General features: G+C 41.0%; 1 protein-coding gene across 4 annotated transcripts in view; it reads left to right on the top strand.

Annotated features, from left to right (window-relative positions):
* The window catches only part of ELMO1 (engulfment and cell motility 1), a 457,219-nt gene that overhangs the window by 18,762 nt on the left and 424,728 nt on the right, over positions 1–13,729 (top strand). For all 4 annotated transcript variants that reach the window (XM_065884097.1, XM_065884095.1, XM_065884098.1 and 1 more), the window contains exons 2-3: positions 5,322–5,362; positions 6,573–6,645. In XM_065884097.1, the coding sequence (XP_065740169.1) occupies positions 5,322–5,362; positions 6,573–6,645 (114 nt within the window). The remainder of the gene's footprint in view (positions 1–5,321; positions 5,363–6,572; positions 6,646–13,729) is intronic.

Below are 13,729 nucleotides of genomic sequence, written 5' to 3'. Positions count from 1 at the left end.
TTTGCATATTTAATTGTGGATCTTGAGGTGAGATCACCCTGGATTTAGGGTGGGCCCTAAATCCTCCTTATAAGAACAGGAGAGAAGACCGTATGAGGACAGAGGCAGAGATGTAGATCACAAATGAATTGCTGGGCAGTTTGGCCATTCTCAGGAATCTAGGTGATTTTATGTAAAGTAGATCAATCTTTTTGTACAGGAAATTTGCTTTCTGGACTTTCTCTTCGATAAATTAAGTTGAATAAAGGAATCCTTTTGGAGAATAAGAGCAAAAATAAAAAGGGAGGAATAAATTTCCCCCAAAAAACAACAGAAAAAGCTTACCCCTTGAGTAGAACCGTTGGCACATGGTACCTTTCCAATCAAATTCGTATGGAAATGCATACTTTGACAAAAAAAATTAAAAATTTTGTGCCATCATTAAGATTTTCCCAGATTAATATAAAGAGAAGAAATACTTTCTCATGCTGCAAGATGACCTCACCGTTGCTAAAGGGAAACGGGGTAGAGAGTGCACATAATCCCCAGTCCCCTGCACAAGGAAATCTGGTAACTGTCTAACCCTCTGGGTTATCCTTAAAAACATTCCTGCTCTTCCCTTCTCACTGCTGAGTCTGAGAAGGCAGTTTTGACCTTCAGAACAAAAAGCTTAAGGGATTTAGTTACGATTTTTTTAAGTTATGAAAACATGCTCAGGCAATTAAAATAATTGTGCCTCAATATTCTACATCCAGATATATTCATATCGAGTGTAGAATTTAGTTTTCATTCCTTTAGAGTTTATGGAATCAAAGGGAGAGGAACCAGTTTTCATCCTTTTAGATCAAATTTTCTTTTCTCCTGGGCTTTTGTCTCAATGAGGTAAAAGGCAAATTATTCCGTGGGTCTACAAAAAGCTACCAAGGCATTGCACTTGTCACCCTACTTCCAAGTCATAGAGAACTGGGCAGATAGACAGAAACATCTTATGTAACCTGAACAAATGTTAACTAAAACATAGAGCCGACCTTTGGCTTGGAATTTAAGCCAGGCAAGGGGCTCACGTCAAATTGAGGGCTTTGTATAGGAAGTGAGAAAAGCACTGCTACCAGAAGAGTGTATTTGTGGTATCTCATTCAGTCCCTGTTTACAGGAGTAGTTCGTGCTTACCTGCGTGGCCTTGCTAATGGATGGAGACAGTTATACCTGTTGAATTATACTCTTCATCACCTGGCTGACTCAATGCTCTTCCAAACTGTGAATCACAGAGTGGTCTGTGAGGGGAGTAGTGACAACCTTCACGAGTCTGAGCAGCTGCTTCGAGCCACCCCGCAGTGGTTTACCTGGTAGGAAGTGGGATGTGTGCTAATGATTAATCCAGGCTATCCTTCGAAATGGTTTACTTTTACAGTCAAGCCTTTTTTGTTTGTTTGTTTTTGAAAGGAAAGTTAGTGAATGTGTGGATTTTCCATTTAACAGAAGTGTACTGAGTCTCCTCTGTATACTGTGCAACTAGTACTGAGGGGTGGAGAAGTTTACAAAGATGAATTAAGGTGCCTTGTTCTCAAGGGACAAGAAGATAAGGCAGATATACTAAGTCCTTAGGAGTGATCTATTTAATGTGCTAAGCACACAGGGACTGATCTCTATCTGGGGAAATCAGGGACATCTCCCTGGAGGAGGTGTCATTGTTAGAGCTGCAACAGAAAGGAGGAGATGGACATTTCAACAAATAGCATTAAGTGAAAGTATGGGGGTGGGATTTTTTTGGATGAATCATCCGCTAATCCAGAAGCATGGGCAACACGTACAACATTAGTAAAGCTTGACTGCTTGAGACCAGATTGTGGAAGGCCTTGGATGACAAGCTAAGGGATTTATACTGTATAGGTGATGGTCATGGAGGATCTATGAAGGCTACTGGAGCCAAAGAATGACATGAGTTAAGTTTGTGGGGAAAGCGTGATTTTGCCTAATTATAGTTAACGTGGGAATTGGAGACAAAGAAACTGGAGATGCAAAGACTTTTTTGCAAGGATATGGCACCAAGATCCTGAGAACCCTTAACCAAAGGTGGTAGTAAGATCTGGAAAGGATTAAGGGGAGAGAGGTTGTGGAGGAAGGAATGATGGGACTCAGTGTCTTATAAATATCCGTATGTCACAGAATAGAGAAGGCAAAAATAAGTTCCCTAGAAGTGTACATGGAAGAACTGCCAGAAATAGGCAAGGCAAGTGCAGGAACTAATGGAAGATAGGAATCTGAGTTTGATAGACCAGTGGAGCATTTGATTGGAAACTTACGGCAAGTAGTTAGTGCTAGTAATGATGGGCTGGTACTCAGGAAAGGCCCTGGGGCTGAGGAAACAGAATTAAGGGTGATGGAATTGGGGTATGACTTATCTGGTAGGAGTTGGAAGGAGGAGTGTCAGGATTTTAGAAGAGTGGTTAGGAGGAGGTGAGAAGTAATGATGTGAATGTCACAGAGGAAAATGCTACATCACCTGTAACAAATCAGAACTGGAGAGTGAAGACATAAAGGTTAATGATGCTCCGGGCTGTAGTGGTGTCATAATAAGACACAGAAATCATGGCTGGGATGGAGGGAGTTTGGGGGCAGGGGCATGCTATTATTGGGGTAGATTGATGGGTAGGGAATGGTGAGAGTGATGATTTTTTGTTCGTATATTTAATAAAATGCTTGAAGGAGAGTTAACATGCTATTTCTAACAAACTGTCAGAGATTTGCAAAGGTGTATGGGATCAGGCTATAGACTTGGGGCAGTTGAAATGAATGAGGAACTGACCAATTAAGTAAAAACAGAAGAGACAGGAACAGAAATTTGGAGTTAGGAAGCTAGAGATAAAAGAGAAATGATGAAAGATCTCTTGACTTTTATTGAAGGATTATTGATTATAACTGTAGGAGACTGAAGGAAATATAGCATCTCTGGAAAGAGTGTTTCAAAAAGAAGGTAGTAATGATATTGTCAAATAATGTGGATGGATTAAGGGAGATGAGAATTGTGAAGAGTCATTGGAATTAGGTTTGGGCGGTGGAGCCAGCGTTTCATTGGAACAGATAAAGAATGGAGGGGACAGGTGTAGGAAGTGGGCCGTGAGACCAGCCCTGTCCTTACATAACATTCATTTTAATTGGTGGGGCTGTATTATGAGGGCATTATGTTCAGTTAACTATGGTTCCTTTTCCTCTGTGGTTTAAAGTTTTTCTTTAATCTTTCTCTATTAAATCTCTAAGTTTTGTTCTTCCAGAGTCTTTACTCCTTTCATATATCCAACTTCAGAATGTTCTAGATATGACAGTTCTAGAAGCCCATAGACTTCTGTCTTTTCAAATTTGATTCTGAATCTATGAATCAGTCCTGAATTAAAAATCCAAGAAATTCCTCTAAGTTACCTAGACTAAGAATTCTAATTCTGAAAGCTGTAATTTAAATGCTTTCTCCTACATCAATAGCAATACTTTCCTGACCTGATCTGTCCTTTCAATGTAATTTAAGTCTGAAATCCAGCCCTGTTATTTATATTTCAGTTTTGAGGGTACAAGAAGTAAGATTAGGAGGGTAGGAGACCCCTAGGTCCTCATGAAATACCGATAGCCTGGAGAGGCCACTGGCAACTGGAAGTGCAAAATCCTCATCTTATGGGAAAAGTTTTGTTTCTAAAGCTCCTTTGTCCTTTGGTTGTGAGAGCACATTTGCCCCTTGACTCACAGCCAGAGCCATAAACAATGGACAAGTTCTTGCAAAGGTCTAGGAGTTGTGTAACCTGTAACCTCACTGTAGAGCCCAATCTCCATTTCCAATCTCATTCGAAAGGAGACCAGCTCAGAATGTCAGGAATACTAACCATCTTTCCACCCCTCAACGATTCTAGGTCCCTTTTCTGCCCACTGCATTTATAGTTGTAGGGGTAGGCAGACATTCTTTTGAAATCATAGTGGTGGGTTTAGTCATAGACCCTAGAGCTCCAGAGGGAGGGAGAGCATTGAAGGAACACTGAGGACTGTGTTGGAGCTTTTATCAGGGCCTAGAGGCCCTTCGAAAGGACTATGAAGAGTGCTCAGAACTAATGAAGAGGGCAGACCTAGCAGCATTGGGTCCAAGGGCAAGGATGCAAAGAGGAAATCAAGGTCTTCTAGTGATGTGAGAGGATAAGGAAGTGGAGCCCTAACCCTTTTTTTGAATATTTTGCCCTTTGTTTTAATTCTCATTTAATTTAATTTAATTTAATTTAAAATTCTTATAACCGCCCTGAGGAGTGGATAGGTCCTCTGCCCATTTTACAGGTAAGTTAGTTGAGGTTCAGCAAATTAAGGAAATTGTAGGTCTCACTGCAGAGAGGTTGACACAGCTAGGATTTGAACTGAGTCTGCTTGATTCAGAATTCCTTCCCCCATAGGCCAGTGCCCCTCAGAGGGACAGGAGGAAAACACGTTTAGATGCTTTTCTGTGGTTGTATCCGAAAACCCAGGGCCATGTGTTGTATTTCTTTGATTTCTCTTCCCCATTTGTTTCTTGTCTGTAATGTGTTCCTTTGGTTGACACACTACTGCCCATCCCAGGAGATAGCCAGGGTCTGTTTGCATCCAAAGCAGAAAGAGTTTCGACATCTCTGGGCGAGCTGTGTGTGTCTCTTCACTACATTCTTTCAATCTGGAGGCAGGCGGAGCACAGCTGTGGCTGTTAGGCCAAAAGCACAGCTGTAGTCAGCCGCCAGTTGACACCATGGCACATGGTGTCATGGTCCCATTACTTGAGTGTGTCCTGCTCAAGCCGCTGCGTGATTGGCATTTGCATGGGCCACAGTTGGGGGAAGAATTCTCTGCACTTTGTAGGAACAGTGTCACCATGCTTCATATTCCATTTGCCTCATGTTCTCGTAAAAATATCCCACATCCAAGCTTGTTTGCATAAAATGAAACTGCTGGTTGCCCGATTCATGTACTACTCTTGAGGAATTCTGGTTATCATTTGGCCTTGCGGATTGTCATTGCCTGTGAGATCTTTGACCAAAGCTATGTTTCATCCTGATTTTAGTGTGGCTAAGTTAAATATGATATATGTTTTTTTCAATTAGCAATGTTAAAGTATAGAAAAAATGACCACAAGGGTGATAAATCATTAATACAGTTGGTGGTGATGGCTGGTCGATTAATACCTTGAGAAAAACAACACACTCACTGACACAACCAAGAATAGCATATGTAAATTCTTCTTACTTAGATATCTCTTTATTAGGCCTCTTCTTCTTCTTTTTTTTTTAATGTAAAATGTTGAAATGAAACTGACACAAAGTATTTCCTTTTTTTCTATTTTTCAGAAAAAACCACTGTCTGCAATAATAAAGGAAGTCTGTGATGGGTAAGTGTTACTCAGGATTTATGCGGGGAGCTCCAGTCCACAAATTGAAAGTCAAATAAAATATTCTTGAGCAATCATTAAATATTATTCACTAAGTCACTATTTGACCTGCCAAAAGACACCAAGGATTGCTCTGTAAGATTTCCATGCCTTTTCAGCCAAAAAAATTATCACTGTTTCTCAAGAAATAGAAAGTGTAGAAGGGCTGATATGTGGACACTGGAATTGATATTATTTATTTTGAAAAGTTGTAGTTCATTCATCCTGCTCACTGGGGAGCAGTGTAAGTTCCTGAGGTTAAGTACACACTTCATCTGGTATAAAATGAGAGGGCCACTCAGGTCCCCATAGAAGATAAAATAATTTAAAAGACAGGTCAATGGGTGGTGGTGCTGCCATGTGGAACTCCACAATGATAGTGGACTTTCCTACTTCTCTGGGGTTGCTCTAACAATCTAAAGGAAAAGCACATTGATATGGAAGTTGCATGAGGTTTTTTATTTTTAAAGCAGAAGTGTGAATAGAGTATTACCTGGAATTTATTTAAGACCTGGGATCCTTAATTGGAATGTTCCAAGCTACAGCAAGCATACCGCTTGGGGACTGTAGACCACAGAGACAATTGAAATGTAACCATTGTCAAAAATTTAAATTGCACTTATTTCCCTCTCTCTGCTCCACTCACTCCCTCATAATAGGGAGGAATGGAACTTTACATTTAAATACCCTTCCCTCAAAGCCATGAAGATAAAATGCCTAGGTCTTCCCTGGTGGCGCAGTGGTTGAGAGTCCGCCTGCCTATGCAGGGGACACGGGTTCGTGCCCCCGTCTGGGAGGATCCCACGTGCCGCGGAGCGGCTGGGCCCATGAGCCATGGCCGCTGGGCCTGGGCGTCCAGAGCCTGTGCTACGTGACGGGAGAGGCCCCAGCAGTGAGAGGCCCGCGTACCACACACAAAAAAGATAAAATGCCTAAAGGTGAGCAATAGGCTTGTAATAACACCTAGGTGACCCACATCTGAAATGGTTGGTCTCAGGGTCATGAAAGGGGGGCTAATGCCATTTTGTTTTAGGAACTGCACTGTGGGTAACTTGGGTACTGGCTCAATTCCAATCATAGGGTGTTTATTTCATCTAACTCTATCAAACTATAAACAAGAAAATGACCCTTTTTTGTTTTTTTCTGATCCGTTTATGCTTGTATTTTTCAGGTGGTCCCTTGCCAACCATGAATACTTTGCACTGCAGCATGCAGATAGTTCAAACTTCTATATCACAGAAAAGGTAGGTCAACCGCGTTATTTAATCTGGGACACTTATATTTAAAGGAAATTAAAACACAAATGATGTTTCCTCTACTCAGGACTAAACATGCTGGTCTAAATTTTGCATCTCTACCATCCACAAAAATAGAGTCTGCAAAGCAAACAACTGCTACTTTAGTATTAACAAGGGGATATTTAGCCCATTCAAGAGTGAAGACCAAATATGTTTCTGCGTCCTGTTTTAGCAACAGCATTTGCCTTCTAACTGTGAATTTACTAATTCTCTTTCTTTCTTATTGCTTGGTTAAAGCATTTATTTGATACTTAATGACTTAGTCTAGCTTTTCTTTCTCAGAATTTTTTTTTCAGAATAACCTCTAAGCCCTGCTTAAAGTTATTGAAGGAATGACAAGAAACCATTTCGAAGGTGGCATTGTGTAGGCACTGAGTGTTCTGTGGTTCTTGGGAACCCTGCTTTCTTCTTGGGTGATTTTATCTCTTTAGGAAGCTTGGAGGAGAAGGAGGGAATTGTGAAGACTACAGTGGCTCTGGCAGCAAGTACAATTAATGTCTTAGATCCCTGATAAGAGAAAGGAAAACTAACATTTATTCAGCACCTACTATGTGCCAGGAACTGGGCCAAGCACATTACCTCTGTTTGTTGATTTTGTCCTCAAGACTAACCTGTGATGGAAACCACAGTGGCTTTGGTTAACAGATAAGAAACTGAATCATAGAACTCAGATGGCTTGGCCAGTATCTCAGGGGTCATAAACCACAGAAAAAAGTGCTTTATTCTTCCCAGATGGTCCCTGGAATTTTCATAACTGATCATGTTTTCTTCTGCACACTGATTGCCAGGAAGCTGAGAGTTAACAAGTGGACTAGATTTCCTGGCCTGTGTTGTATTTATTCCTTTTACTTGTTGCTTTGATTCATTCCGCAAACAGTTTTCTGTCTTTACTTCCCCCTTGCTTCGTTTTCTTCAGATTTTTCATTCCTTTTGTATTTATATAATCTGCATGCTATTCTCGGTGAGATAAAGAGGATATAAATAAATAAAAGTTAAATGTTAGCAGTTGAATGTATTGTTGTTGATACCCTTAAACAGAAGACTGTCTCATTTACCTTGGTTCACCTTTTAAAGGTAACTAAAATATTGTGACTTTGGGGATATTATTGGAGATTGGATGGCTGTCTACTATTTAGGATATAATATGAAAAAGTTTAAAAATTATTAAGTGATAAAATTATAGGACAACAGAAGTTATAATAGTGTTTTTCAAACATCACCATTTAATGGGTAGTGAAATCAATTTAGTGGGTGTTCATAGCATTGAAAATTGGAATATAATAGAGTAGAATAGGTCACAGTACATCACCTGTGTTGTTTCTGAGAAACTTACGTCACACACACACCTGTATATAATACTAGTATATTGTGCTAGTTTTTTACCCTAGGCTGTGCCCCAAAAGCCGTTGAGTCACAGTTAACTCTGCCTTTGATTAACTGTATTGGCTTGTGTCCCCTGGTGGCTGTCCTGTCTTCTGTCATCATTCTCAGGAGACCTCAGTGTATTGGTGATTTTACTAAGGATGGAATTCTCAGACTAGAGAACATAAGCATCACAGGGAGAATCATTTAAAAATGTAGGTTTTTCAGATCGCAGCCCCAGAGACTCAGAATGAGCAAACCTTGGGTATGGCCTAGGATTTTGCAGTTTAAGAGCCCTCTGTGGAATTCTGATGCAGGTACCCAGGGACCACTTGGAGGAACACTGCTCTGGGGCCACTTTTCTGAAGAGATGGGACCCGAGTGTCCCAGGCACTGTGCACTATGAACAGAGGTCAAGTGCTGAGTTTCATTTAGGAGGGTGTTTGTGTGCGGCCAATTCGTAGAATAATTTAAAAATTCACATACTATTTATGCTTTTACTCTAATTAACATTAATATCTAACATTAATATCTAATTTTCTGATATTAACATTAATATCAGAAAATTCAAACTACTCAGAACAATGGGAAAATTATTATTTTATTGGGCATCCTAGTTATTTTCTGAGAGATCTTGTTTGGCCTGAGGAAATCCTGAATGTTGAATTTAAAGGGACTGCCACCTAAATCTGTCATCAATCTGTCTCTCTTCATTGGCCAGTAGTGAGGATTCTTCCTTTACTAAAAGTTTAGGGAATGAGGAGGCTCATTTTCCCAATTGCAGCTCTTTGTTTGTAAGTAAAATGTCATCACTCTTCTTCCTACAGCTGTCACTGAGCACAGTGTATGCATGTGACACAGAACGTGACACACAAAGGGCAGGAGATGGATCTTGAATTCTGGGTCCACAGGGGCAAACCTGGGCTGCCTTCAGTCTGTGGTTAGGTCCATCTAGTTCTTTGCAAGTATTCTTAAAAATAGAGCCCATTCCCCCCCGCCTTTTTTTAAGTAATGTATTTAGCATCATCTTGGTTACTTACAGCCCAGTGAGTTGTTAGGTGATATTTGTGTTACCGTGGTAACCGGTGACTAATTTTCGAAACTTGTGCATGTTCTTAGTTAATGACTTTCCCTTGTATGTGAGGTGGTCTCCCTTCCTCTGACACAGGTAAAATATCACCTGTAATTTTAAAGAAGAAAAATTCTCCAGCCCTGGCTGGACAAGCTAACATATTCTGTAACTGATAGATGCTTGTGATTCTCTACTAAGATCCTCAGGAAGGCACCTCCCCTGCTTTTCTCATGTTATTCAAGCCCATTTTCTGAAATTGTCTTCATTTGCTTATTGGGCCATTAACTTCTGTTTTTCATCACAGGGGGTAAAAATGTCACATTGTTGAGCAGTGTTCAGCAGAAGCATAGCATGCAAATGCCTTAGAGAAAGTTAAGATTCAGCTATTTACAAGTTCAAATTCTGCCCCAGAAACTTTCATATTTCAGGGTGATGTCTCAGACACAGAGAGAGAAAATACAAAATAAAAAGTGAATTGTGTATTTTTCAGCTTTACGGAGGTGTAATTGACAAACAAAATTGTAAGACATTTAAGCATGTGTCATGGTCATTTGATATACATATACATTGTGAAAGGATTCCCATCCTGTTAATTAACATATCCATCATCGCTATTTATTTATTTGGTGAAAACATTTAAATTCTACTTTCGTAGCAAATTTCAATTATACAATACCGTGCTATCAACTAAGTCACCATATTTTACATTAGATCCTGAGACCTAGTCATTTTATAACCTGAAATGTTGTACCCTTTTACTTACTTCTTTCTATTTCCCCCAACCCTTCAGCCCCTGGCAACCATTTTTGCTACTCTCTGTTTCAATGAGTTTGACTTTCTTTTAAGATTCCACGGATAAGTGATTCCATGCAGTATTTGTCTTTCTCTGTCTGACTTGTTTCCCTTAGCATGGTGCCCTCACGGTTCATCCATGTTGTTGCAAATGGCAGGATTTCCTTCCTTCTCATGGCTGAATAATATTCTATTGTATATATCTACCACATCTTCTTTATCCCTTCATACGTTGACATCACTTAGGTTGTTTCCATATCTTGGCAGTTGTGAATAATGCTGCAGTGGATATGGGAATGCAGATACCTCTTCGATAACCTGTTTTCATTTCCTTTGGATATATACCCAGAAGTGGGACGGTTGGATCCTTATTGTAGTTCCATTTTTGATTTTTTGAGGAACCTTCATGCTGTTCTCCATAGTGCCTATACCAATTTATATTCCCACCGACAGTGTATGAGGGCTCTCTTTTCTTCACATCCTTACCAGCACTTCTCTCTCTCTTTTTTTTGTTTTTGATAATAACCATTCTAACAGGTGTGAGGTGATTTCTCATTATGGTTTTAATTTGCATTTCCCTGATGATTAGTGATGTTGATTAGTCATATACGTGTTGGCTATTTGTATGTCTTCTTTGGAAAAATGTCTATGCACTTTCTCTGCCCATTTTTAAAATTGGGCTTTTTTTTTTCTTTTCTTTCTATTGAGTTGTGTGAGTTTGTTACGTATTTTGGATGTTGACCCCTTATCAGATACATGATTTGCAGATATTTCTCTCTTTTCCACATACTGCCTTTTCATCTTGTCGATGGTTTCCTTTGCTGTGCAGAAGCTTTTTATTTATTTATTTTTTTAACATCTTTATTGGGGTATAATTGCTCTACAGTGGTGTGTTCGTGTCTGCTTCATAACAAAGTGAATCAGCTATACATATACATATGTTCCCATATCTCCTCCCTCTTGCGTCTCCCTCCCTGCAGAAGCTTTTTAATTTGATGTAGTCCCATTTGTTTACTTTAAGTATTCCAGTGGGATTTGTCTTCCAAAAAAGAATTTTATAGAGAGAGGGCTAAGCATGTTAGTCCATTATCTTCATTCCAGTCTGACAAGGCAGGTTATTATTATCTCCATTTTACAATGAGGAAAGTGAGACAGAGAGAGATTTTGCAACAACCCGTTTAGGTCGTACAGATGGGCAGTGGTTGAGCTGAGGCTTGGACCCGGCTGGGTCTGCCTCCAAAGCTGTCTATGCCACCTCCTGGAAACCCTCTGCCCCCACTACCTGGGCCCTGGTTTGTGTATGATGCTCCTTTTTTTTTTTTTTGCTGACACCAGGCCAGTGATCCTGATGGTAATGGCCTCAGGACAATAAATATAGGAAGTTACAGCCTGTGAGCATTGCTTACCAGCTTTAGTCTGTGACCTTTTTATTCCTTAAGAGGATGGCTTGGAGGAAGTTGTAACAGATAATCTTCCACTCACTGGGGATTAGCAAAACACATTTTCATTTGCCTTTGGTCTGGACTGTATAATTGTCTAAGGTAGTATTATTGCATTAATACCATATTTTTTAGGCAAACAGGAAAATTGCCTTGTCATCCTTAACCCTAAGCGTGCAGACAGGTAGGTCCCCAGAAAGCATGGGGCATGGTAGAGGGCACCTTTACGAGATCGTGTACTTGTGGACAATTGAAGTTTTCTCATGATTTCAGGACGGTATTTTGGTCCCCTGTGCTAAGACCTACTTCAGAATGTGTGAAGTACAGTGATATACCATGGCAGTATCTTATTTCTATAAGTTTTTATTTTGTAAGAATAGAGATATCCATTTCTCATCCAGGTCCTCTCTGCAAAGCTGGCCCCAGGAACTTTCGGGGAAAGAAGTGGGGTCATTTGAAGGGCACCCCTTTTTAATGCCATTCCCACTTCCTAGGTGCTCTGTGTTCTCAGACAGGCCTTGAGCTTCCCCGAATCCCTGGGCAGACAGGGCTTGTGTATCCCTGGGACTTGTATGTCTATCCCGGGTCAGGAGACTACTCAATCATAGTGTGGAATTCAGTTCACCTGTCACACTTCAAGCACTGGGCTCTACAAAGAGCTCAGTGAGATGAATCCCTTTCATTCTCTGCATCCATGGATCCAGGGTCTAGTTGGGGAAGAATACCTTGAAGCGGGCACAGGTTTTGAGGAAGAAGAGGCAGGAACCAAACGATTATAGAACAGAAGAGGGATCCAGAAGGGTCCTGGAGTGGGCTAACCATGTCTGAACTGAACTTTGAGAAACTAACAGGAAAAGTGTTCATTCAAAGACAGAACTCTGTTTCTGAGTTTTAGGCACCTTCACAGGTCAGCTGGGGCATTAGTCGGCGGGATGGTAACAACTGTCCTGAACATTTATTGGATGCTTGCTATGTGGCAGGCGCTGAGCTAAACGCTTCGCTTCACATGGGCTCTTTGTTGTACTTGAGTCTTCACAGGAAGCCTGTGAACCAGGTTTTATTGTTACCTGCTCCATTCTCTGGAGGGCACAACTAGGGCTCAGGGGTGTAAGCAACAGAGCAGGGATTGACACAGGAAGTCTGGCTCCAGAGCCAGTGTCCTGTGCTCTCGGGCCGTGCCGTGGGACAGGCAGGAATCCCGGCAGTTCTCATCATGCTGTAACCACAGACGGAAGACACACCAGTTCTTGGTGCGGGAGGTGGAAATCCATCTTTCCATCCTCTATTTTACCTCCCTGGTTTCCTCTACTGACAGTCCTCATTCTACTACCTCTTGGTTCTCCAAAAAGCATTTGATCCTATTTATACCCGTGACCCAATAACCCAATTGCATCAGCGTTGCTGAGCAAAGTAATTTGCCTTCAAAATTCCCCAGAGATACACACATTACCAGCAGAGTTTCTTTTCCATTTGGAACGAGGCTGGTGAGCCCAAGGGAGCTGGTTCCATCCCTGTGTGGGAAGGTTGGCTTTGCACAGAGACAATGGTTGGTGCTTCTCAGCTGGGTTGGTTAACCCAAGGGCGTGAGTCCTTATTGGTCACTAAACAAATTGAGCACAGGGGTGTCATGTGACTGCCTCAAGGACACTGTAATGAAAACAGTTCAGTGCACTAGACATCTCTGGTGCACTTGCTTCATCTTTTAAAAAGTGGCTAAAATATTGTGGGGTTTGGGGTATTATTGGGAAAGGATTGGGGAATTTTCTTCTATATGAGTATAATGCGAAAAGTGTAAAATTGTCTTTGAATGATAAAATTACAGGACAATAGAGGTAATAGTAGGGCTTTTCAAACCGTTGGTCATCACTTCTTAGTGGGTGGTAAATCAGTTTAATAGGTTGAAGGAGCATTAAAAAATGGACTGTAACAGGATAGAAAACAGAGTGTGTTACATGTGTTGCTTTGTGAAATATTTGTTTCATGTGCATTCATATGTAATACATGTTTAGTCTTATTTTTTACCCTGGGGTCAAAAATGTTTGAAAGTCACTGAAAATATTTCCGAGGTGGGGGATTAACTAGGGAGAATAAATGCAAGTGCTGTATGTTAAGTAGTTTAAGGAAGCCTCGTGTTTGGAATGTGTTCTTCCCTGAAGAAGGTAATAGACACACCAGTACCACCAGCACCAGCACCAAACATAATACAAAGCCAACTGAGGCATGTCTTTTCCTGGGGAGCTGCCGGTCCACTGGCTCCTAGGAGGGGCAGCCTATGGCCTGGTGCCATGTGTCCCTTCTCTATTGCCCCCAACAGCTAAGGGGACCAGAAGTTGACACCTTACCCTAGCTGAGTCCCCCTGGCCCC

Source organism: Phocoena phocoena, chromosome 9 (genome assembly GCF_963924675.1).
Source record: "Phocoena phocoena chromosome 9, mPhoPho1.1, whole genome shotgun sequence".
Classification (NCBI taxonomy): domain Eukaryota; kingdom Metazoa; phylum Chordata; class Mammalia; order Artiodactyla; family Phocoenidae; genus Phocoena; species Phocoena phocoena.
This window is presented reverse-complemented; position numbering and strand designations above follow the sequence as displayed.